This window comes from Tribolium madens, unplaced genomic scaffold, assembly GCF_015345945.1.
Source record: "Tribolium madens isolate multiple individuals breed KSU strain unplaced genomic scaffold, Tmad_KSU_1.1 Scaffold_11;HRSCAF=98;Tcas5.2_LG3b, whole genome shotgun sequence".
Lineage (NCBI taxonomy): Eukaryota > Metazoa > Arthropoda > Insecta > Coleoptera > Tenebrionidae > Tribolium > Tribolium madens.
Genome location: NW_025400975.1, coordinates 682,355 through 707,580, shown reverse-complemented (window position 1 = coordinate 707,580; position 25,226 = coordinate 682,355). Strand labels below are relative to the sequence as shown.

At 29.5% G+C, this 25,226-nt stretch overlaps 7 protein-coding genes across 15 annotated transcripts in view; 3 read left to right on the top strand and 4 right to left on the bottom strand.

Annotated features, from left to right (window-relative positions):
- The window catches only part of LOC123007849, a 43,327-nt gene extending 37,364 nt beyond the window's left edge, over nucleotides 1-5,963 (bottom strand). For 2 of the 4 annotated variants that reach the window (XM_044403333.1, XM_044403341.1), the window contains exon 1: nucleotides 5,500-5,950. In XM_044403333.1, the coding sequence (XP_044259268.1) occupies nucleotides 5,500-5,596 (97 nt within the window). In that variant the 5' untranslated portion in view covers nucleotides 5,597-5,950. Of the gene's footprint in view, nucleotides 1-5,499 lie in introns of all 4 variants that reach the window. The other 2 variants (XM_044403357.1, XM_044403349.1) reach the window with 2 other exon arrangements.
- LOC123007890 (DNA-binding protein SMUBP-2) lies at nucleotides 5,874-6,725 on the top strand. Its single transcript, XM_044403387.1, has one exon. The coding sequence runs from the start codon at nucleotides 6,098-6,100 to the stop codon at nucleotides 6,491-6,493; it is 396 nt and encodes a 131-aa protein (XP_044259322.1). The 5' UTR covers nucleotides 5,874-6,097; the 3' UTR covers nucleotides 6,494-6,725.
- A 2,233-nt stretch (nucleotides 6,726-8,958) lies between these two features.
- Nucleotides 8,959-10,877, bottom strand: LOC123005050 (transmembrane protein 104 homolog). Its single transcript, XM_044398654.1, has 3 exons — nucleotides 10,552-10,877; nucleotides 10,298-10,507; nucleotides 8,959-10,252 (listed from the first exon to the last, which is right to left on the bottom strand). Exons 1-3 carry the CDS (start codon nucleotides 10,573-10,575, stop codon nucleotides 9,044-9,046), a joined length of 1,443 nt encoding a protein of 480 aa, XP_044254589.1. The 5' UTR covers nucleotides 10,576-10,877; the 3' UTR covers nucleotides 8,959-9,043.
- Nucleotides 10,701-13,371, top strand: LOC123005074 (programmed cell death protein 5). The gene is made up of 3 exons (XM_044398686.1): nucleotides 10,701-11,037; nucleotides 11,088-11,202; nucleotides 13,010-13,371. The coding sequence occupies exons 1-3, from the start codon at nucleotides 10,972-10,974 to the stop codon at nucleotides 13,219-13,221; spliced, it is 393 nt and encodes a 130-aa protein (XP_044254621.1). The 5' UTR covers nucleotides 10,701-10,971; the 3' UTR covers nucleotides 13,222-13,371.
- LOC123005060 (protein disulfide-isomerase TMX3) lies at nucleotides 13,242-16,016 on the bottom strand. 2 transcript variants are annotated; one of them, XM_044398674.1, is made up of 6 exons: nucleotides 15,670-16,016; nucleotides 15,038-15,622; nucleotides 13,979-14,095; nucleotides 13,638-13,921; nucleotides 13,396-13,591; nucleotides 13,242-13,345 (listed from the first exon to the last, which is right to left on the bottom strand). In XM_044398674.1, the coding sequence occupies exons 1-6, from the start codon at nucleotides 15,695-15,697 to the stop codon at nucleotides 13,320-13,322; spliced, it is 1,236 nt and encodes a 411-aa protein (XP_044254609.1). In that variant the 5' UTR covers nucleotides 15,698-16,016; the 3' UTR covers nucleotides 13,242-13,319. The 2 variants fall into 2 exon arrangements, with proteins under 2 accessions (XP_044254609.1, XP_044254601.1); XM_044398666.1 differs by having other exon boundaries at nucleotides 13,638-14,095.
- A 345-nt stretch (nucleotides 16,017-16,361) lies between these two features.
- Nucleotides 16,362-22,174, bottom strand: LOC123015413 (jouberin-like). 4 transcript variants are annotated; one of them, XM_044415114.1, is made up of 6 exons: nucleotides 21,181-22,174; nucleotides 20,994-21,136; nucleotides 19,693-20,228; nucleotides 19,032-19,178; nucleotides 17,366-17,790; nucleotides 16,362-17,319 (listed from the first exon to the last, which is right to left on the bottom strand). In XM_044415114.1, exons 1-6 carry the CDS (start codon nucleotides 22,152-22,154, stop codon nucleotides 16,896-16,898), a joined length of 2,649 nt encoding a protein of 882 aa, XP_044271049.1. In that variant the 5' UTR covers nucleotides 22,155-22,174; the 3' UTR covers nucleotides 16,362-16,895. The 4 variants fall into 4 exon arrangements, with proteins under 4 accessions (XP_044271049.1, XP_044271056.1, XP_044271065.1 ...); XM_044415121.1 differs by having other exon boundaries at nucleotides 20,017-20,228; XM_044415130.1 differs by having other exon boundaries at nucleotides 17,177-17,790.
- A 61-nt stretch (nucleotides 22,175-22,235) lies between these two features.
- LOC123004005 (type 1 phosphatidylinositol 4,5-bisphosphate 4-phosphatase) overlaps nucleotides 22,236-25,226 on the top strand; it is a 17,915-nt gene continuing 14,924 nt past the window's right edge. Inside the window, exons 1-4 of one of the 2 annotated variants that reach the window (XM_044397110.1) lie at nucleotides 22,236-22,311; nucleotides 22,370-22,610; nucleotides 22,695-22,873; nucleotides 23,144-23,353. In XM_044397110.1, the coding sequence (XP_044253045.1) occupies nucleotides 22,517-22,610; nucleotides 22,695-22,873; nucleotides 23,144-23,353 (483 nt within the window). In that variant the 5' untranslated portion in view covers nucleotides 22,236-22,311; nucleotides 22,370-22,516. Of the gene's footprint in view, nucleotides 22,312-22,369; nucleotides 22,611-22,694; nucleotides 22,874-23,143; nucleotides 23,354-25,226 lie in introns of those variants that run through there. The other variant, XM_044397101.1, reaches the window with a different exon arrangement.

Genomic DNA, 25,226 nt, shown 5'->3' with positions numbered 1-25,226 from the left:
TAAAAACAATTTATTGTTAGACATTAAAATGACCAAATCTAACCAGAGGCAATTTAACATAACTCTTTAATTTATTGATAGCTTAATTCTTTTTAATAAAGTTGCATTTGACAAATTAAATAATTTCATATCATTCTTATTCAGTCCAAACAAACTTTGACAACAAACACATCGATTTTCTAAATATTTTACAATTTAATTTTGCTATAATAAACAGAAGATACAATATTTAAAAAAAAATGTAGATTATTTATTATTATGTAGTAGGTATTTTTTTCTTACTACAACAGTGTTTGTTTTATTCGTATTCAAAATTAATTTACAAATATTATTGTACTAAAGTTAGAAGTAATTTTTTGGTAATAATTTGTTTATTAATAGGGTAGACAGTTCTCCAATGGCTAGGATTTTTTTTAAACACAAAAATTAAAATGATTAATTTAGTTTTAATAAAATAACTGAACTGAACAATTATTAGCAAAAACAAATTTGTATTTTTTTTGCGATTGCAATATCTTGGTTGCAAACATCTCAATAGGACAATCTTTTCTACGCTGATTGTACAAGTTCAAACACAAATTCTAAATTGCTTTATACTATCTTTTCTATTTTGCCACTTTATTTCATTTTATAAATAAAAAAAACGAAATTTTTTTTTGTAGAGAATTTTGCGACGGTTGGCGACATTTATGTGGAATAATTTTAGGCGGCTGTAAAAAATAAAAATAATTCTGATTTTCACTAAAATTAAATTAACGCCAATTTATTCCAGCACTCAAATGACGTCATTTCCGAAAAAGTTAGATAGGTACAAGATTGATTTTTTGTAACAAATAACTTAAAATGATTAAAAAAAAGATAATTTAACATTATTTAGTCATTTACTATTTGGTTAGTTGGTAGCCCTGTCCGTTACTATGGTTTTATGTAAACAAAATTTGTAACACTAGCACCATTTTCTTTTGTAATTTTCTATATATTTCTGTGAAAATGAGTTCTGACGAAATTTTGACGTCGCCAGAAATTAAAAAAGATATTTGTTTTGTCATCTAATACCAACCGTTCTTTTTTGCAAAGTAAAAAACACCGTGGTGTGGGAAAAACGTTTCTTTATTTCGGTGTTAAAATAAGTCTATTCCAGCACCCAAATGACGTCATTTGATACCTTCTGCAACTTGTACTTTAATATACTATTTTCCATTCATCGAGAAAAAATGGAAAAATTTTGTTTCCAAGCAATGAGTACAAAAAATATAGGTATCCTTATTTATTGAAATGCCATTTTACACAACTTTTTAATTACTGAATTGGAACTAATTGGAATAGCGCCATCTGGTGGTGCCTCATAGCCACCACGATTTTTTTGACGTAACCTTGTCATTAACGTGTAAGATTTTCGATCAAAAAGTTTAATACAAATCTTGTGTGTTTACCATTTTACAGGGCTCAATTATTAACGCACTCGGTTACGCGTCGTGTTTCAACTCAAAGTAATTTATTTTGTAAGAAATATTATACAGGGTGAATATAAAGTATGGAACCAAGCGATTTTTTTTAAATCATTTGTCTTCAGAAAATAATAATTAATATAAATTAACGTAATAAAAATGAGATCGTATTTTGAGAACGAAATTTTGTCTTGCTTTTGAGTTATGCAATTTTTTTTGTCAATATTGCAATTTATGTAAAAAAAAATTTTTGAAAAAATTAAATATGAAGTAGATAGTTGTAATCCTTAGATCATAACCTTTATGAGAAAAATTGTTTTATAGTGGGTTGCTATTTAAAAAAAAATATTTTTTTTGTAAAACTCAAAAACAAAAGAAAATTTCGAAAAATTTTATTCTTGATAAAACACTCGTATGTAGTGACCGAAAACTTTTTCTCGCCCCTGTATTATGACTTATGATTTATGAGAATCTAGTTCATAGAAAAATTTGTTAAGTATTAATTTTATACTTAGAACTTACTGACAATGATTGTAAATAGAATTAAGGTAAATTATAAATCGTGTTGTTTAAATTAAAAGTTGTAAACAATAACAAACAAACGATGAATCAATTTCAAAGGCAATTTACATAACGCTTTTACTTAAAAACTAAATCAACACATTACTAATGGTTTTGCTTCTTCATAAAATAAGCGTGTTTAATACCAGAGAGTGCTTACATTACGTTAATTTCTAGTCCACTCTGCAATCAATTGACTTAACAAATTCTTCTTCATGATAAAAAAATCTCTGCATTTATTATTATTTTTCATTTATTCTTCAAAGTAAATATTTCATTAAATGTAACCTACATTTAGTTATATACCTAAATTAAACGTTCAAGTCATGTTGTCCAATGAGGCTAAAAATACCTTTATAGAGGCAATATACTCGTAGGTGTAAATATAAATTATTTTAATCGTGTGCTTAAATCTCGTAAGTTACTTTATTCCTTCAATATGCATCGTAATTTTAATCGTGTGGTTCAAATTGATTTCGGTTACAAAAATTTAAACTAAACAATCATAGTATGTTATTACATAAATTTGTGTTTTGCAACATCATGCAAATACTATGAACAATAAAGTAATAATAAAGTAATAGAGTAATAAAAAAAAATTACAATAATATTGATTTAGAATTTGCAATTTTTTTAAGCAAAACGGTAGTCACTCTTCAAAAATATTAATTTATCTAATTTGACACTTCATTAATATTCGTTATAAAATCAACCTTCTTTAATAAAAAGACAGTTTGTTTGTTCAGGTTTTTTCAGTTATTACAAACCCAGATTCATTGTGCATAAATGATTCATAAAAATGTGACTCAAATGTTACATTAAAATCCCTAAAGTTCTTTCAGTTCGTCTGTAATTACAGATTAAATATAATTTGTAATGTTTTAAATTTTAAAAATAAGATATTTTACATTTATCAAGTCGAATTTAACTAACCTGAAAAATATAAGTATTGCGAAAGGTGATCGAAAGGGACCGAGGGCATTTTCAATCGATAAATTAACAACGTTTATTCCAGAGATGCATACAAAACTTTTCTTCTAACACACTAAATTAATAATACCATAAGAAAATTATAAATTTGACAAATGTTAAATAATTTGTCAAAAATTCAGTTCAATCAAATTCAATTTCAAGAATAAAAACCAATATCAAGGTGTTTGTTTAGATCAAAAAACATTCAAAAGAATCAATTCATTCAATTCCAGTTTATTTTCAGAGTAAAAATCAGACAAGACAACAATTTCAAGAAATTCTTCCGTCAAGCAAGACTGTTAACGTTAAACCCTATTTTCCTTCTTAAATTTTTACATTTACAAGTTACAGATTATTGAATATGTATGAATACATATTTACATAACACCCTGTATCGTAGATGGTGTAAGATAAGTAAGATAAGATACTAAACACATGGAAAAAATGTTTAAAAAATTTCACCTGTCAAAAAATTTTGACATTTATTTTTTGACATTTGACATTTTTTATGTCTATTTAATGATACTGATGATCTTGTATATGTTTTTTTACAATTATTTAGTAAAGGTACAAAAATGTTACCAATAAAAGCCACAAATAACATTAAACAGAGTTACAATTTAGGATACAACTTCCTTGTTTCTTCTACGAATAACTTGTAGCAAAACAACTTGGAAAATTATTTTTCCAACAGAAATAAAGTGCAAAATTTAAACTCTCATAACTTCGAAATTTTTATAAATAGAATGAATGTTCCTGGTATCTTACCTTACATGGCATTTTTCTCTGGGGCCCGAGTTCTGGCGCACCCTGTATATGTTGCTACACTCTACATTTTATTATTATGAGAAAATATCATCAAACAACAAGGTAAAATTATGCATTTTACTTCAATAAAAATAGTATACACACACAATCGATGTAAAAAATATGTCATTAATGACATTCCCTCGAGGTTTATATAGTATTTTATTCGCCATCACATTTCGTTGAAACGATAAAATATCTGTTTTTTATCAAAATTTTGGCAAATTGCGTTTTTGACATTTGATGAACTCGTAACCTTGATATAATCTTACTAAATTACTTCCCGACCATGAGATGTAGTAATTACGAATTAGTTATTTACGAATTCAGAGTTGCTAAAAAGGCTATAACAACCGAGAAAGTTAATTAAGGCCCAACAAAACATGAAGAAAAATTTGCATATTTAAAAAAAAATACACTTGAAATGTTACCACAATGTTATTGACAGCTTAACGACTGTAAATTCTTGAGTATTATTCATACCATAACTACATAATACAACGAAAAAAACTTTACATCCCTTGGTCGGAAAGTAATTTGTAATTTATATTAGTCCATCAAATTTTCAAACGTCATTTGCACAGCAAAAACTTATCCTGACATAAGACATTCACTTTTAGTATACTATTTTCATCAAGGATGACAATCTCAATTTCAATTTTTCAGATTCGGACAAACAAAATTAAAGTTCATTATTTTTAAATAAAATTTTCTACCCTACGACACTGACTGGTAATTATTTGAATGAGATTTCATCAACTTCTGTTTCAGACCATTTTTATTTGTTATTCTGTCAAATGACAAAATCGCACGTCGTCGATTGGATCTTACTCCAAACTTTGACAGAAACAGATCTTTTATTATTTAAACAAAATATGATTGTGAATAAATTACTAAACACCCCACAAAATAATGACATATTCTCCATCCCGATTGTAATATACTATTTTTTACTTCTATGAACGAATGCATTATAATTCGAGTGTCGCTTACATAATTCGATAAAATATATTTTATCGGTTTCTGTCTGTTAACAGCAATGTTACATGCACAAAAATAGTCTGGTAACTATGGCATAACCTTATTGATTACTGTAAAATTTTACAATATCGATATGTCATTTTTACTGACATATCGATACTGTAAAATTGTAAACTGACATCTGCAGTTGTCATTACATCCTAGAATTTTTGGATTTAATTTGTTCAAATTTTTAGCTTATTCGACAGAAACCAATAAAATCTTGAACAAACCACGGATGTAATAATGTCATAACAGCCTTAGATGTCTGACATCTGCAGCTGTTATGACATTCATTACACCCTAGGTATGTTAATAGCTATTAAATTGTACACAATTTAAGGTTTCCCATAAAATAATTACCAACATGAAACTTCGCAGATTTAACAAAAAATAGTGGGACATTCAAAATGGGTCTATAGTGTTTTAATTGCAAACTTTTCACACGATTAACAATCAAAAAACCTTGAATGGGTTAAAAATACAACTATTATAAACTCAATAATGGTTAAGCAAAGTTGTTTGAAAAAATAACTGTATAACCGTTCAATTAACGGATATAATAACTGCAAGTTGCAGTTTACAATAATGCAGATTTATTTAGTGAACGGTAATGATTGATTAATAAAACTTATGGACTGTCCATGAAAGTGATAGTGGGCTTATTAAACGACCATAACTGGTGACTCACCTGCTACGGTGTTCTCCAGATTAATGGGCAATCCATTACATAATCCACAAAACAGTAGCCCCATGTAAAGACCCAAAACTCCCCATGGTTTTTCCATAATTTGCAAATCTTTCACAAAAACAAAAACATCATTCACTGAAACACACTAAACAGTTGTCTTGTGCACAACACTTTCAACGAAATTGAGATTTAACCAAATGACATGTCACATTTTAAAACACATTTTTCCACTTGTGTTCTCGTAAAAATCTCGCAATTTTTATCAAATGTCTCAACTCGACAACATCACTCAACCATTTTTGCGACGAAATGACATTTCTCTTGAGCACTAATCGCAGCGCCCTCTCAAGCCAGAAATAAGAAATACGCCATTTTTGACAAATACTTGACAGATTTGACCTAACCTAAAAATGGCAACAAAAACAATATTTAGTATTTTCACTTGTGTTTTTGCTTTTTTATCAAAAATCTCAGTTTAGCAACATTATTCTTCTATTTTTGAGTCACACTGACAACACCTTAGCGCCCTCTCAAGCCAAAAATACGAAATACAATATTTTTGACAAGTGTTTGACAGTGACAGTTCCCTAACCTCAAAATGTCAACAATAACAATCACGGAAAATTCCAAAGTGAAGAATAAAGAAAAGGATTTGAAACAAGCCACTAGTTCGAACGATCTTGACGCAGTTCTAAACAAGGTTAAGAAGATTGATAACACTTGTTCATTTATAAAATGCAAAAATCGAACCAATGATTTTGCCATTGAATGTAAATATTGCAAGGGAAGATTTTGCCCAACTCATGGACTTCCCGAAATTCACGGCTGTGGGGACGCTGTTAAAAAAGACGAAAGACAGAAATATTTGCACCCTAATGTGAAGTTGACACAAGAAAAGCATTCACAAGCCCAAACTAAACTCAACATGAAACTGAAGCAAATGCAACAGGAGAGGAAGGCCAAACAAGGGTCCACAAGTAAAGGAAAGAAATGAAAAATTCTCTTGTTAACACCAGTTTGTAATTTAATAAAATCCATTAACATCAACCACGGCCAACTGTATCTATCTCCACTTCGTTCCGATAAATTAAATTAAATTTTTTGTAAAATTTGTCAGTGTTTGCATTATGATTTTTGAAGGTTCCAAAATTATCATCATAATTTAACATTGGAGTTTATTTATGTAAAATTGTTTATGGATTCCAAATATACCTATATTTAGTTTTTCTTTCTCACTTTTTTAAAACGATAAAATCCTTAATTTGCTGGATTTTTATTTTTTCACGGTCACAGAAATCAAAAAATTGGACCGAAACTCGATTTTTCTTTTGTAGAATCGTCTAAAGATTCCGAATATGAAATTGGTTTTTAATTGTCATTAATATTTTAATAAAAATTTGTAAATTTTTTCGAAAATTCGTGAACTCGTTTCTACTCCGATATAAAAATTATACTTTTTCAAGTCACCGAAATTACGTTTTTTTTATGGGAAATTGTCCAAGCACTTTGAATATGTAATTAGTTGTTATCCATTATTAATAATTTTTTCTAAAATTTATCAGTGTTTGAATTATATGTATTTTAAGGTTACAAAAATCATTATATTAATTCAAAATTTGAGTTTCTTTACGTAAAATTGTCCAAGGATTTCGAATATGTTGTTAGTTTTTTCTTATCGGTAATAGTTTTCGAAATATTGGACAAAATTTGACATTTTTTTAGACCATCGGCGAGAGCTGGATTTTCATTTTTTCACGGTCGCAAAAATCTACAGATTGGTCCAAAACTTGATTTTTCTTATGCAAAATGTCCAAGGATTCCCAATATATAACTAGTTTTTATTCATCATTAATAGTTTTTGAAATATCCAAAATTTGTCAATTTTTTTCTACAATTCCTAAAATCACTTCTAGTCCCATCCTAGAATTATAATTTTTTAAGGCTATTAAATTTGAGAATGAACCGAAATTAGGTTTTTTTCATACGACATTATTCAAGAATTTTGAATATGAATATGTAATTAGTTTTATCTATTATTAACAATTTTTGAAAATTTGACCAAAACGTTAAATTTTGTGTAAAATTTCTCAGTGTTTCAATTATGATTTTTGAAGGTTCCAAAATTATTACCATAATTTAAAATTAGAGTTTATTTATGTAAAATTGTCCAAGGATTCCGAATATGTATTTAGTTTTTTTTTCTCATTTTTTTAAACCGACAAAATCGTTCATCGGGAAGCTGGATTTTTTATTTTTCACGGTCACAGAAATCTACAAATTGGACCAAAACTTAATTTTTCTTATGCAGAATTGTCCAAGGATTTCAAATATGAAATTAGTTTTTAAGTATCATCAATAGTTTTCGAGATATCACTTAAAATTAGTATTTTTTTTCGAAAATTCGTGAAATCGTTTTTACTCCGATATAAAAATTATACTTTTTCAAGTCACCGAAATTAAAAATTAAACAGAAATTACGTTTCGTTATGTAAAATTGTCCAAGAATTCCAAATATTTATTTAGTTTTTTCTTATCAGTAATAATTTTCGAAATATCGGACAAAATTTGTAATTTTTTTAGACCATCAGCGAGAGCTGGATTTTCATTTTTTCACGGTCGCAAAAATCTACATATTGGTCCAAAACTTGATTTTTCTTATGCAAAATTGTCCAAGGACTCCCAATATACTTATAACTACTTTTTATTCATCATTAATAGTTTTTGAAATATCCAAAATTTGTCAGTTTTTTTCTACAATTCCTAAAATCATTTCTAGTCCGATCCTAGAATTATAATTTTTTAAGGCTACTAAAATCTGAGAATTGAACCGAATTTTTTTTTCATACGACATTATTCAAGGATTTTCAATATGAATATGTAATTAGTTTAGAAGAGCTGGATTTTTATTTTTTCACGGTCACAGAAATCTACAAATTGGACCAAAACTCAATTTTTCTTATGCAGAATTGTCCAAGGATTTCAAATTTGAAATTAGTTTTTAAGAATCATCAATAGTTTTCGAGATATCACTTAATTTTTTTTTTTTTTTTTTGAAAATTCGTGAAATCGTTTCTACTCCGATATAAAAATTATACTTTTTCAAGTCACCGAAATTAAAAATTGAACCGAAATACGTTTTTCTTATGGGAAATTGTCCAAAGACTCTGAATATGTAATTAGTTGTTATCCATTATTAATATTTTTTTGTAAAATTTGTCAGTTTGAATTATAATTTTTCAAGGTCACAAAAATTATTATGTAAAATTGTCCAAGGATTCCAAACAGTTTTTTCTTACCAGTAATAGTTTTCGAAAAATCGGCCAAAACATGTCATTTTTGAAATCGTTCATCGCCGAATTGAATTTTATTTTTTCACGGTCACAGAATTTAGGCCGAAGCCAGATTTTTCTTATTGTCCAAGGATTCCGAATATGTAAAGGAAAAAAATGAAAGATTCTCTTGTAATTTAATAAAGTCCATTAACATCATCTTTATTTATCAAATATTGTATACAAAAATACATATTTGTAACTCTAAAAATCAGTCATTTTGTATGTAATTCTTGCATAATAAAATTGGCCGTGACAAAAATAACGCAAAATATCGACCAACCAATCACGAAAATGAACCAAAAGACATGTCTAAAAGGACTAGAATATTTATTGTCATAATTCCCGATATTTCTTGTGCAATGTTGGCGAGCGAAATATACCAAACAAGCTGGTATTATATACTGTATTAGAACCCCCGCATAAGAGCCCGTGAAAGCAACCAAAGTCCTCAAATTATGAGTGGAAAACGCCACCACAATTGGGGGAACTACAGCCAAAGTGGGGAAAGCTAATCTACGAATAAAAAAATTATACCTCTCCATGAGATTAATATCAAGAAATAGACTCTTTAAATTATTTTGTAGCGTAATTGCAATAATTGGGAAGCTCGTAGATAAGGTAAATAAAGGAAAAGCCCCCAGAAAATACTTAATAACTTCCATAAAAATCCCAGAATTGTCCGATTCAGTAGGAATAAAATTGAGTGTGTATAAATCATCCAAAGTTTCAAACGCAAATGATCCAGTCATGGCTAACAACAAATAAAAACAACAAATTGACAAATAATCCAAACCGATTTGTCTAATCACATGTTGTTTATTGGAAAAAGGGGCTATCAAACCCGGAACTGAATGGTGGCACATGAAACTATAAATACTTGAGCCAATTAAACTAGGAACACCACTCAAATGAACCAAATCAGGGTGCCCCTCTTGACCATTTTTCGATAATCTGATAACCGCCAATGTTATCATTATGATAAAAGCCGACCAACGCAAACCTGTGGTCACAATCTGGAGATATTTCGTTTTTTGAACTTTAAAATAAGTAAATGGACCCACTGAAAACGCAAAAATTGTCACAAAAATACGATACATGTCAATTTTTAAAACATCTAATGATTCTGAACACTTAGTACTATAATCTTCTGTGTTATTATTATTTGTTTTACAAGTGAGGTCCACTATTGTTTTTGAAACAGCTGTGGCGTAAATAGCTAAATCACCGTATAAATAAATACACAGTGAGACATAAAACAATAATTGGCCTAATTTATTAAAATAGAGTTTGGCCATTTCCCCTAATTCGACTTTTGTGTTTAGATTATAATAGCGTTTTGTTCGTCGATTAATACTCATAATTGCTGTTTCTTCTGTTGTGTTTTCAGGTTCGGAATCACTCTCATCAGGTACTTCGCTTTCCTAAATAACAATTATAAGTAATAGAAAAAAAATTGAGTAACTTACATCAATTTTGTGAGACTGGACACGTCTCCAATGGACTGTGGCGTTAGCACAAGCCATTGTTTCAATAACAAAAGTCACTGTTATGAAACTGACTAGGGCTAAAAGACTTACTAAAATTGTACTTAAGAGCCATCCAGCCCCCGCAAACACCGAGGGGAGGGTCAGGGCACCAGTGCCCACAATTAAATTAAAAACGTAAATCAAACCCACCTAAAATATAATTGCGACAACTGAAAAACATTAAACGTTCTCACCCATGACGAATATTCGTCTGCCATATTTTGTACACTAATTTGACCGTAGGGCTCAATTTTATATCACAAAATTACATTTTTAAATATCTATTTTTGTTCTTTGTTGATGACATTTGACGTTTGACATAACCTCAAAAATGTGACGTTTGACGTAAAAATCCCTAAAAAAGTGCAGTCTGTAAATTTGATGAGTTTCGATTTATTTTTGTGATTAACGCTAAAAACGAGTTTTAATGACAAAATTATAAATTTAAATTTCTATTTTCATTCATTTGACATTTGACTAATTTTCTCTTCCCATCGTGAAAACCCCTAGAAAAAAGTAAAAAGTCTCTAAACTTGACAGTTGTGACTTTTGACATTAGAAGAATTTTCAATTAAAAAGTTATTTTTTATAATTAGCATTAGAATAGAGTTTCAATGGGTGATTCAGATTTAGAAGAGTTGAGAAAGCAACGTTTGGCCCAACTGCAATCACAGTATAAGGTTGGTCAAATTTCGACACAATTTTTGGTTTTAATTTTTATTCATTTCAGGGAGATCCAGAAAATGAAAATTCACAAAAAAGAAAGGAAGAACAAGCTAGGGCTCACGAGGATGCCAAGAATTCGATCCTTTCTCAAATTTTAGACCAACCTGCAAGGGCTCGATGTGAGTACTTTTAGGTTATGTTCGAGGGGCCGTTAACTCTAGGATTAGGAATAATTTTACAAATTTTTGGAATTCAATCCAAATTCCGTGGAATTATTAAATTACTGGAATTTATTTGGAATTAGGGGAGATACGTAGAATTTCTTAGAAATCAAAATTAATTTGGAATTACAAGAATTAAGTTGAAATTACAGGAATTTCTGGAGTTATTTGTGTATTGCTGAAATTTTATAGAATTACTGGAAATCTTTTTGGAATTATTGGAAATAATTTCTTTTTAAAATTACGTTGAATTATTATACCTATAATTTCGAATAACAGGGATTTTGTAATTACGTAAATTAGGTTGGAATTACCGGAACTAACCTGAAAATAGTAGATTGACGATGGGTCACTGGAATTATTTGTGAATTACTGGATTTTTTTTGGAATTGCAGGAATTTTTTTGGGATTATAATTCAATGTTATGTTGAATCTTTTATTGGAATTAATTTGGAATTACGAAAATTAAGTTGGAATTATATGGTTTATTTTCGAATTATAGTAATTAATTTGTATTTAATAATGTATTAGAAATTACTACAATTATCCTTGGATTATTTAAAATTAATGGAATTATTTGTGAATTACTGGATTTTTTTTTGAAAATTACGTTGAACTCTTAGAACTAATAATTACAGGAATTATTTTGGAATTACGAAAATTAATTTGGAATTATAGGAATAATTTTGAAAACAATGGAACTACGATGGATTGTTATAATTACGGAATTATTCGTGAATTACTGGACGTTTTGTGAAATTACTGGTATTCTTTTTGCAATTATCGGGGATTTGTTTTCAAAACTAGGTTGAACTAGCAGAATTAATTTGTAATTACAAAAATTAAGTTGAAATTACTGCAATTAATTTGGAATTATATGATTTAATTTCAAAACAGTGGAATTAGGAAGGATTGTTGTAATTATTGGAAATAATTTATTTTCAAAATTACGTTGAATTTTTTAGAACAATCGGATAATATGGAATAACAGGGATTTTGGAATTGCGTAAATTAAATTGGAATTACAGGAATTAACCTGAAAAAAACTAACCTTACCATATTGGAATTATTTGTGAATTACAAGATTTTTTCTGGAATTTCTGATTTTTTTTTTAATTATAATTCAGTGTTATGTCGAATTCTTTATTGGAATTAATTTAGAATTAATTTTTAACTACGAAAATTAAGTTGGAATTATAGGTGGATTAATTTAAAAACAGTGGAATTAGGATGGATTATTGGAATTATTTGTGAATTACTGGAGTTTTTTATTACTTTTTTTTGAATTACAGGAATTCTTTTTGGAATTATAATTCAATGTTGTACTGAATTTTTTATTGGAATTATAGAGTTTAATTTCGTATTATAGTAATTAATTTGTATTTAATAATGTTTTTGAAATTATTACAATTATCTTTGGATTGTTTAAAATTAATGGAATTATTTTCGAATTACTGAAATTAATTTGGAATTATAGGAATTAATTTGAGACGTTTCTTAGAATAACCGGTATTTTTTTGGAATGACTAATTTTTTTTTGTAATTACGTTGAATGAAATTACGAAAAACTTTCAGAATTAATTTGTAACTACAAAATTAAGTTGGAATTATAGGTGAATTAAACAACGGAATTACGATGGATTTTTGGAATTTTTCTGAACTTGAATTAAAAGTAGTACACATTTTTTCAAGTTAACGGCCCCTTTTTTAACAAAAAACGATATATATTTTGATTTTAATCTCATGTTTTGAAATTTGCTTCCAGTGAATACTTTAATGTTGGGAAAGCCCGAAAAGGGCAAATTGGTGGAGAACATGTTGCTACGAATGGCTCAAACGGGACAAATCTGTTCCAAAATTGGAGAAACCGAACTTATTACACTCCTCGAAAATGTCAACGCCCAAACTCAACAAAAGAAACCAACTGTTAAGTTCGACAGAAGAAGGGCTGCTTTAGACTCAGATGAAGACTTTTAGGTTTTACATTTAATTTTTTCTCAATTACAAATAATTTATTTCACAACAAAGTAAACACACCAGCGGGACTAGAAACTTTTAGTTTTTATTTTTTTTAGTTACTCCTTTTTCTCATGTAACAATTCTGAAATTTAAAATGTTAATTAATTACATTGTGCTATTATGAAAACTTACCTTCTTCCTCATCTTCATCAGCATCCAAGATATCGGAGCAACAAATCGAATATAAAATCAAAGAGAGGAAACCAAGAGGTAGACCAAAAAGAACTGTTGTCAAGACAGGATTTCCCCTCCACATATCAGCTAACGATGTTCTTGCCTCAAAATATGTTCTATAGAGACGAACTGCAAGACTATTTCCTCCATAAGCCTTGAAAAATTGTTACTACAGTAAAAGAAAAAAAATTGTGACTTACTGGAACACTTTGATTGTAAATTCTTTCAAGAAAAATATCAATAGCATCTGAAGTTAACTGCGATGGGTCATCTTCTGGTATATGGTGATGGTTTGTGGTTGAATTTAAAACCAACAAGTGTGGCAATGGTAACACTTGCATTGCTATACTATTTGCTAGTTCAGGGTTCCCAACCCAACCAAATTGAAAATATTTGTGATATTTATCCCGTTTCTTCCTAATAAGACCCTCGACCATGTCTCTAAATTCCAACATTTCTTGACTTATTTGTTGCAATTTATTTTCTTCAACCACAACCAAAACAATGTATTTTTTAGTTTGGAGGATTTCGTTTATGTTACCCCTTGTAATTTTAGGAAACGTTTCAAATCTCTCCTCATTGATCCATTTATACATTGAAGAGTTTAAATGTTGGGCTTCCTCACTTTCATTCAAATCCACAACAGGGCCGGATTCAACTAAAAATTTAATTACACAGGGCGACAAAAAAAAGTCATGTAGTGACAACTTGACAAATCAAATGCACTAAAAAAATTTCAAAAAGTCCACACACTTTGAACTAAATAATTTTTTTCTAATTTAAATGAATTTAAAATACTTTAACTTTAAAAAATCATTACTCAATAACTATTAGGCCAATTTCTTTCAAATTAAGACCATTCTAAAGGGATGGACTTGCCCTTTAGAATTATATGCAATTTGAAATTGAATATTGGCAAACTTTTCTTCGAACAGTGTTCGAAGAAGTTCGAAGTAATCTAAGAAAAACCCTACGAGTAATTTTTTTTCTTCGTTCCCATCGTGTAGAGCATCTTTTTATTAGTAAGAATCCAAATTTTTAAAATAATATACAGAGTAGTTTTTAAGATATGATTTTTTGAAGTTAAGGTTTGCTATTCAGGTATTGCGCCATATATGTTAATCTTACTTAAAATTGCATTTTTATAAAAGTATTTGTTTTAAGACTTTTCTTTTGCTTAAAAATGGTCAATTGCACCTTCTTTGTTCTAATTAGAATAAACAAAAAACTGTTTGTTTTCTTAAAACAAATAAAAAGTACCTGCGTACTAATTAAAGCAAATAAAGAGTTTTTTGTTCTAAAAGACAATTAAACAAAGAATCCAAAAGTGGTAAAATATACAAGTTGTTCCATTAAAAAAAATAAAGTTGATGTGATTTCCGGTGAAACAGAAAACAGCATTAATTTAGCATCTATCCCAAACGATAGATGACAAAAAATGTTCAACTTTGTTCTAAGTATTGTCATAACTTTAAAAATAATGGAGTTATGGCTTGGGGCGTTTTTCATAATACAGCCTGTATAATATGTAAAGTTGTCACGACATGACTTTTTTTTGTCGCCCTGTGTTAGTTCATTTAATTAAACAGTGGATTCTTACTTGGGTAAAAATAATGCAAACTTTCTTTATACACAAAAACAGCAGGGAGCTCATCAATATCGACATGTTGTTTCGCGATTTCTTTACTCGCGGAATAGAAAAACCCATGTGGTTGTAATTTGCTCGCAACGTCGTAGTAGGCCTCCCATAGGAGGCCCTCTTGCTCCCCCACATACATGAAAAATAACTGATTCATTTGTTTCAAGTTTGTTAAGCTTTCTGATCTTGTTACGTCTTGAACTGGGGGCCCTGCCATCCGTATGGCGAAATTGACAATGTCGTCTTTGGTTCTGTCTCCATGAAATGTGAAATCCTCCCCTGGTTTGATAAATTTAATAGTGGGGAAGCCATTTACGGAAAATTCGGTGGCCAATGTTGGAAATCTTGTACAGTCTACTCGACCAACTCTTATGTTGGTTTTGTACAGTGCTTGGGCGACTTGTGCCCAAACTGGTTCCAGTCTTTTACAATGGCCACACCAGGGGGCGTAGAATTTGACCAACCAAAAGCCCCCTTCTTTGTAAATTTCCGAAAATTTGTCGCTTAGTTCTAAGACTCTGGACGCTGAACAGCAGACTAGAATTGCTACGAGAATTTATTTCGTTTGTGATAATTGGGGGTTTTAGACTTACCACAAAAAATTGTCAAGTTTGTGTACATATTGACGATTTTATTACGCTTTGCGTTTTAACTTAATCTAATCACAATTTATTGATTTGTTTCATAATCTGATTAAACGTGACTCCAACTACCCCACATTTTCGGAACACCAATTTGGGTCACCCTGTGAGTCCATAAGGGGTAGTTCAGACATACCACCATAAACTTTGTGTATGAACTAATAATTCTTCTTGTCTTCTTATCACTAATAAAAATTATGCTTCTTATTATTTAATATCAGTGGGGATTGACATAAACAATAATTATTATTATTAATTACAAAATACACCCCAAAACAACAATGAGTCTAATGCGCGTGCGCATATGTCACGGCCGAAAACACCTACATCCGAAAATTAAAAATCTAGAAAGTCTGTAAGAGCGATAATGTTTAGGAAATACCCGGAATAAAACACAGGGTGATTTTTGTATGGTGTACATTATTAGAAACTTTTTAACCTAGAATGCAGTTACGGTTTTAAAATTGTATCGTCTTAATTAAATTATTTTAATTAATTCTAGGGCGCGAGTTCTGGCGGACAATATACAGGATATTATCGGAATGTGTATATTTAATAAATAATAACATTATTTCTTTCTTCATTTTTTGGAGGATTTGCAGCTCTGATAGAATATTTTGATGGATTTTAAATAAAACACTAAATTTCATGAATTAATACAAATTTATTACAATAATTGCCATTTAAGGGTATATAGCTTTTTCATATGTAATTTCATATGTAATTCTGCAAAATTAACATCATATTTACAAATTTTGTATCTATTTTCCCAAACACAGTCGATTTTTAAGTCAAGATTGTAAGTTAATGCTGCCACAAAACTGTAATTTTCACCAAAGTGACAACAATCACTTTTAAAACTCGGGCCATCTATCTTGGGTCGTGATAAAGGACATCTGAGTTAAAAATTCCTATGACAAAAAATTGTTTCAGCCTTTTTTTCACGAGATATAGCTCTTTAAAGGTTAGATTTTGGGTTAAGTTTTTGGCCCTTCAGTATATGTAGCAAATCCAACAATAAATAAAATCCGACAACATCGGAAACAAAAGAACTAAGACAATATTGAATTTGACAATTCTATTTTTTCTCATAGAACATAGAAAAAAGCTGTGAAATGTTACCTGAATCACTGTGTATATCAAATTAACAAGATATAGTAAATAAAAGTATTAACTTATTAGTTTTTCTGTAAGGTAAGTACCGCATCCATTTTGTGTAAAATGCTCTTAAAGTCTATTTTTTCTTCATTTTTGTTTCTTTTTATACTCCCATTTAATTTTAATTCTTTCGCAGACTGATGAGTTTTAACGGATTCAACTTCGTTTTCTTTAAAAGTGAGACCAATCTCAGGTTTTTCGATATTCTTGTCGAAACAGTATATTAAAATGGGCAAATTTTTCCCATAATGAGAGATCGCTACCAAGTTATCATGTGGATGAAAATCAACACAATGTATCGTTAAAAATTGATGGTCTGACAAATAAGGAAGATATACAGCAACTTCGTGTCCATTTTTTATATTCCATACGTGAACAAATCCATTTTCACTGCCTGAATAAACATAAGTTCCACACGGTGTAATGGTACAAAATATTTGAAACCTAAAAAAAATACATAAATCGTTTGGAAAATTAAAATAAAAAAAACCTCTTATTGGACGCTCCACGCAACCACTGTAAAACACATCCACTTTTTAAATCAATTATTCGAATTGTGTTATCACGAGAGTGAACTAATAATCTTTTTTCATTAGGAAATAGCAATATTTGGTTTATTACTGTTTCTTTCAAATCCAATAGATTTATTTCCCTCTTCAACATCCAGTCGTTTTTTTCTTTTTGCCATTCCATAATAACACCTATCGAATCTCCGGTTAAAATATTCGATTTTTTGTTAAAACAGAGAGAAGTAATGTATCCTTTATGAGCTTCTAGTTCTTGATACAAATGAAATTCGGTTTTTTTATCAAGTGTTTGGTTCCAAATTCTTATTATTCCATCGTAACAACCAGTAGCTATCACATTTTCCGTACTTATGTTACAGCAATACACAAAAGACGGATGTGGCAAAATCTGGAAACAAAAAAATATTTTTTTGGAAACAGAAGTTTTCCATTTATTCTCGATGCATTGAAAAACGTTTTTCCCGCTCCGCGGTGTTTTTTACTTTGCAACAAGGACTAGGGGAAATAGCGTTGTACGGTTGGTATTAGATGACAAAACAAATGTCTTTTTTAATTTCTGGCGGCGTCAAAATTTCGTCAGAAATCTTTTTCATAGAAAACTTGAAAAATTACAAAAGAAAATAGCGCTAGTGTTTCAAATTTTGTTTTCATAAAACCATAGTAACGGACAGGGCTACCAAATCACCAAATAGTATATGACTAAATAATGTTAATATGGTCGTTGCATCTATCGGAGTTTTTGTGTTTTTTTTTTTACTTTTATTCGTTACAAAGAAGCCATCCATCAATAAAATTAACTTAGAAGAGTTTGAAATACCATAATTTAAACCCGAGATAAATTCCCGCTTTACTACGTAACAATAATAATACAACTGTAAAATAATATAGCGGTTTTTTAATCACAAAGTTTAAATTAATGCATTTTTGGCATCACAATTATTATTGTATACACAGAACACTGATATTAAAATAAACAAACACCAAAATATAACCTTAAAACAAATCTGCGTTACCGACATTCAAACAGCCAATTAGCGCAAAGCTGGACTATTACCTCACAGTAAATAAAACGCGCGCGTTTTGAATTTACTTCATATTATGGGTTTTTGATATATTTTTTTTTTTGTACTAAAATTAAGATAAAAAAAACAAAAACATGGATCAATTATTTTTTAATAAAGATTCAAAATATGCAATAAAAAAATATGTGCAACGAATTAAAATTTCGGGCAGTATTTTTCTGTCACTTCAAAAAGTTACTGTAAACCACCTTTTACTGTCATCTTGACTGACATTTGACAATTAAACTTTTCTGTCAGTGACGCTATTTTCTAAGTCAAAATGACATAAACATGACAAGAGTAAAAAATGAGGTTATTAATGTAAAGGTTGTTTTAGAGTTTACATTGTGTGCAAATGCCAATACTGCCCGAAATTTTAATTCCGGAACTATACTAAATGCGGGAAAATTGTCTTTCCGAACTCGTTAGTAAGTAACTAATTCACACACGGCATGAGGTAAAACTAAAAAAATATCAAAAACGAATTTTGTGGAATGCAATTTAACCCAATTTTTAATTACTAAATGAGTGATTTTTTTTGACTATTTATTAAAATGTAACAAAATACCTGAAAAGAAGAGCAAGACATGTTGTGAATACAAACAGTGTTGTCAGCACTCGTTGATAAGAGCAAGACATCATCACTGGACCACCTTATACAATAAATTATTGCCTGATGTGATGGAAATCTACTAACTTCGTTTAGTGAAACTATCTGAAAAAATTTTTTCATTAGTAGCAAAACAAAATAACTGGAATTATTTAAGAATTACAAAAATTAAGTTGCAATTACCGGAATTAATTAGGAATTATAGGAATTAATCTGAAAACAATGGAATTACGATGGATTACTGGAATTCGTTTTGGAATTATCCGAGATAATTTGTTTTTAAAATTACATTGAATTTTTTGAAATCATTGTAATTAATTTGGAACTGCAGAAATTATTTTGGAATTACAAAAATTCAGTTGGAATTACAGGAATTAATTTAAAATTATATGAATTTAAACAAATCTCAGTTTTCGGCCAAAATGAAGCAATTTGTTCTATTTCCAATCGATTTGGCTCGATTTAAGCGATCAACCTAAATCAATGTATTTTAACAAAATGTATGCGGAATTAATGTAATTTCTGTGGAATTACTGTAATTTCGGTGGAATTTTTTGGGAATTAGAACTAGTTGTACACATTTTTTCAAGTTAACGGCCCCTCGCAAAATAACACTCACCGAATAAACAATAATGTAAAATAAATTTTCACTCTGCACAGCACACGCTAAATATTTTCCACTCGAGCTAAATTTCATAACAAAACAGCCTTGATCAAAACTGTTGAATTTTCCATAACATTTATTTGGAATTTTACAAATCTCATTGTGCTTCCTAGACCAAGTCAGTGTTTCTTTTTTCAATTCAGAAGTATTTTCCACTATTGCAACGGGATTTAAAATTTGATTACTTTGAATTTCATCACAAAGTTTCATTGAACTCGTCTCTTTTTGAATCGGTGTTTTTGAACGGAAAGTTTCTACAACTTTACTGGGCGAAATTACCGATTTTATGTCAATGTATAAACTGGATGGATATTTTTTCAATTTTTTCTTTTTCCACCAAACCCAAGCGTTACAAATTTGTGGGTCGTGTTTCCTTATTTGGTGAGAATAATACAATTGTAGTCTTAAATTTTTACCAATGTTGAGTTCACCATTTTTTCCAGCGAGTTTCAGGAACGCAAACGCGATGTTGTGCCAACCTTTCACACACTCTGAAAAAAAAATTACTGTGCGATCGAAAAAAAAAATAAATTTGAGTAGGCGGTGATTATATTCCTTCAGGTTTGCGTTTTATTCATTTTGAGTGAAATAATGTTCACTTTAGAGCAGAAAATTTTTATTGTTGCATGTTATTACAAAAATCCTGTACCATTTTCAGTTTCAGTTTGTGTGGAAAATTTCCAGCAAAAGTTGTTGCCAACTGTAGAAGATTAATCGTCGCCTACTCTAATTTATTTTTTTTTTCGATCGCATGGCAGTTATTTATGTATCAAGGAATGAAACAACTATTTAATCTTGAGAATGTACAGTTGGAGACAAAATACTTTGGTCGTCAATGTCACTTGAGTGACATTAAATTATAAAGCATGCTTTAGGAGTGTTAACCTTATTTTTAGCTACTGTCAATCATAGTTGACAAGTTGTATGTACATATTTTTGATAGGAAAATCTAATAGCTGTCATTAATTTGAAATTGTCATTCATTTTAACGTTAAAGCTTGAATTACAATAAAGTGTCAGAAAAGTGACGACCAAAGTATTTTGTCTCTAACTGTAGGTAACACCAGAGGCGACTGAAGAGAGCCGAGGGCATTTCCATTCGGTATGTATACAAAACTAAATTATAATAATAACCTAAGAAAATGATAAATTTGTCAAATAATGTCAAAATATTTAGGGACACTTATATGTATAGTGAAACACGAGGGAATAAAGCGTCACTTTATTCCCCCTTGGGAAAAAACTATTTAAATCACCTTTTTGGTTTAATTGCTGCAATGTTGAAACAGAAACGAAATCTAAAAGCTCAAAAAACAAAATTATTCGATTACTTTCATCCCTGAAGTATTTAAAGTCTTCATTTAATAAAATGCTTTCTTCCCATAAAGGATATAAAATTCTACAAATGTTATTATTTCATTTATTTGAAACATAATTTCTTACCTTTTTTCCTGTAAATTATAAGCACGTGTCATTACTGGAGAAATATAATCATTATCATTGTTTTCATAAAAAAATACAACGGAGCGGTTTTTATCACTTTTTGGGAAATATTTCCCTGTTATTGCATCAATTACGTGAAGTTTTACTATAGGATGGACTACTAAAGAACTTAATTGGAGCCGATCAGTTTTCAGAATTGTGATTTCCACAATTTTATCATATGTGTAATTTTTCTCTTGTTTCTCTTCTTCAACTTCATTTTTTCTTTTTTTTTTCTTTTTAACTTTGTTCTTACTTTCCTTTATTTCCGATTCTTGAGACTCATCACTTTCACTACTTCTTGATTTGATCTTTTCTTTAATAATAATCTTTGGTTTTGAAGGAGTTGTGTGCACTAAAACTTCATCAACATGATTTTTTGCTCTTTTTTTGATCTTATTGTTCTTATTTTCTTTTATTTCAGATTCTTTTGACTCATCACTTTCCGAAAATTTCGATTTGGTATTTTCTTTTATAATAACTTTTGGTTTTAAAGGACTGGTGTGCACCAAAACATCGCCTATTTCATCAACATTGAACGTTGCGTTGCTCCCTTGACTTTCATTATTGTTTTTTAAAATTTTCGGAGAAGTTACCTCAAATGTTCTTTGACTTGTTACAGACGCAGGTTTCTTTTTCCTTGGTTTTGGCACCGGCGGGGTTTTAAGCTGATTTTCCTGGGGATGATCAAGAAATTTGTTTAAAATATAATTTTCATTCGCTTTTTGTAGTTTTTCGACATTGTTCGATAAATTTTCAGCACTTTCAGTGGGCGATTCCAAATCTTTCAGAAGATGTTCCCTGGACTTGTTGGAGCGTTTTTTATGTACTGCAGCTTTAAGTAATGATTCAAATTTTTCTCTTGTTTGATTTCTTACACTTAAATGTGCACTCGAACTATTAATTGAAGAACAATCATCAAAATTTGATGCCATTCTTTGTCACAAATTGTGACAGAAAGTTCAAAAATTTGTATTGATGTAACCATGGTAACCTCAACAGGGCTACCAATAGTACTAGTTGTCAAGTTAGTGACATTTAACACTAGGATAACTTTAATTAGATGCGTATTTTGGGATAAGGGACACAAAAGTGAGTTTTTGAACAAATTTTAACTATTTCAGTGCGTTTGCATACGTTTTTTTTACAGTGAGTCGCTAAAATTGATTTGTTTGGGATCGTGTCCTGTCATTAGACAAGACGCACCCTCCCTGTTTAGTGATTTTTATGGTGCCGGAGAACTGTCAAAAGTGTCAAAGCTTATAAAAATATACTGATATTTTCGTTGTTCTAAAAAATGAACGAAAGTAGTGGCGTGTATGATGCACAAGAGAGTGAAAAGCAGCCTCTCCTTGCAAATGAACCAACAACTTATAATGGGGAAACAGGAGGTAAGACATTATCAATATTTATGACATGATTCATTTTGTTGTTGTTTAATGTTTGAATTGAGCCCCCATGTCGTTGATTTACAGTTGGACAACAAGCGACTGTGTCTCCAATCGGACCCGACGAGTTGCCTCCGCCCTTTTATCAGGCTTCCGAGAGTGGCGGAGTCCCAATGGTAACATGTCGTGTGTGTCAGGCAATGGTTGATATTTCTGGTAAAAGAGACCAGCATGTCGTTAAATGTGGACAGTGCAATGAAGCTACGGTATGTGGCGTTGATTCAATCATTGTGGATCATTGTTTTGTTTTGAGTAAATAATTATTGAGGTCATTTTATAATATACCGACTAGTTTGTAATCAGTGAAACTTTGACCTGTGTAAACAGTGAAAATGGAAACAAAACGTTCTTTTTCTTTGCGTCAGTTTGTTTCCTCCTCAATGATTATAGATGGAGAGGTAAATGGCCAAAAATTTTGAGTTTTCTAGTGTTGTAGTCTCAAGTGGTGTGTAATTCTGAACTGTTTTTTCATGCAGCCAATTAGAAATGCTCCTCCTGGTAAAAAATATGTGCGTTGCCCCTGTAACTGCCTCTTAATCTGTAAAAGTTCATCACAAAGGATTGCTTGTCCAAGACCAAATTGTAAAAGAATTATTAATTTAGCCCCCAGTCCTGTCACTCCGCCTGTACCTTCAATGCCTGGGATGTGCAGGGTGACCTGTGGACATTGTCATGACACTTTTTTGGTAAGTCTAATGAAAAGTTTTAGAAAAAGTGAATTAAAACATTCAAGATGAATAAAATAATAAATTATGTTATATTTTATTATATTAAATAAAAATTAAAGTTACTTTATGTAAAATTGTCCAAGAATTCCTAATATGTATTTGATTTTTCCTTATCAGTAATAGTTTTTGAGATATCACCGAAAATTTGTGAATTTTTTCTAAAATTAAATTTTTTTAAGGCCACCAAAATCAAAAATTTGATCTAAAATTAGGTTTTTCTTATGTGAAATTCTCCAAGGACTTTTAGTATGTAATTTGATTTTATCCATTATTAACAGTTTTTGAAATTTTGGCCAGTTTTAATTTTTTTATAATAAATATTTGTCAATGTTTGAATTACATATAATTTTTCATGGTCACATAATTTTTTATTTTAAATCAAAATTGTTAATGTAAAATTGTTCAAGGATTAAATATGTATTTGCTTTTTCCATAACAGTAAAAGTTTTCGAAACATCTGCAAAAAATTGTAATTTTTTATTAAATCATCAAAATCGTTCATTGACAAGAGCTGGATTTTTTTTATTTTTTCTCGCTTACAGAATCAAAAAGTTGTACCAAAACTATATTTTTCTTATGTAGAATTGTTCAATTTTGATTTGTCATTAATAATTTTTGAGATATCACCCAAAATTTGTCATTTTTTTTTAAGTTCGTGAAATTGTTTCTAGTCGGGTACTGAATTTTAATTTAATTTTTAACTGAATTTAAATATAATTTTTCAAGATCACAAAAAATGTTATTTTAATTCAAAATTAGAGTTTCTTTATGTAAAATTGTTCAAGGATTCCGAATATGTGTTTAGTTTTTCTTTATCAGTAATAGATAGTTTTCGAAATATCGGCCGAAATTTGTAATTTAACCGTCAAAACCCTTCATCGGCAAGAGCTGAATTTTTATTTTTTTACGTTAACAGAAATCAACAAATTGGACCGAAATAAGGTTTTTCTTATGCAGATTTGTTTAAGGATTCCCAATATGTAATTAGTTTTCATTTATCAATAATAGTTTTTGAGATATCTCTTAAAAATTCTATTTTTTTTTAATTTGTGAATGTTTGAGTTAATTTTTCAAGGTCACAAATTTTGTTATTTTAATTTAAAATTAAAATTTCCATTTTGTGATGCTTGTCCTTGAAAAATATATTTGCTTAATTTCGTCGAAGATGGTATACAGGACAAAGGAAATAAAACCATTAGACTCAAAATTAAGGTTTCTTTATTTAAAATTGTTCAATGATTGCGAGTATATGAAATTTTTATAATAAATATTTGTCACTGTTTGAATTACATATAATTTTTCATGGTCACACAATCAAAATTCTTAATGTAAAATTGTTCAAGAATTAAATATGTATTTGTTTTTTCCATAAAAGTTTTCGAAACATCGGCAAAAAATTGTTATTTTTTTTAAATCATCAAAATCGTTTATTGACAAGAGCTATTTTTTGTCGGTTTCAGAATCAAAAAATTGGACCAAAACTATATTTTTCTTATGTAGAATTGTTCAATTTTGATTTGTCATTAATAATTTTTGAGATATCCACCCAAAATTTGTATTTTTTTTTATTCGTGAAATTGTTTCTAGTCGGGTTCTGAATTTTAATTTTTCAAGGTCATGGAAATTAGGTTTTTCCTGTGCGACAGTGTCCAAAGATTCCGAATATGTGATTAGTTTTTATTTGTCATGAGTGAAATTATGCGAAATTATCCAAGGACTTTAAATATGGAATTTGATTTATTCTATTAACAGTTTTCGAAATTATGGCCAAAATATTAAATTTTTTATAATAAATTTTTGTCAATGTTTGAATTAAGTACATATAATTTTT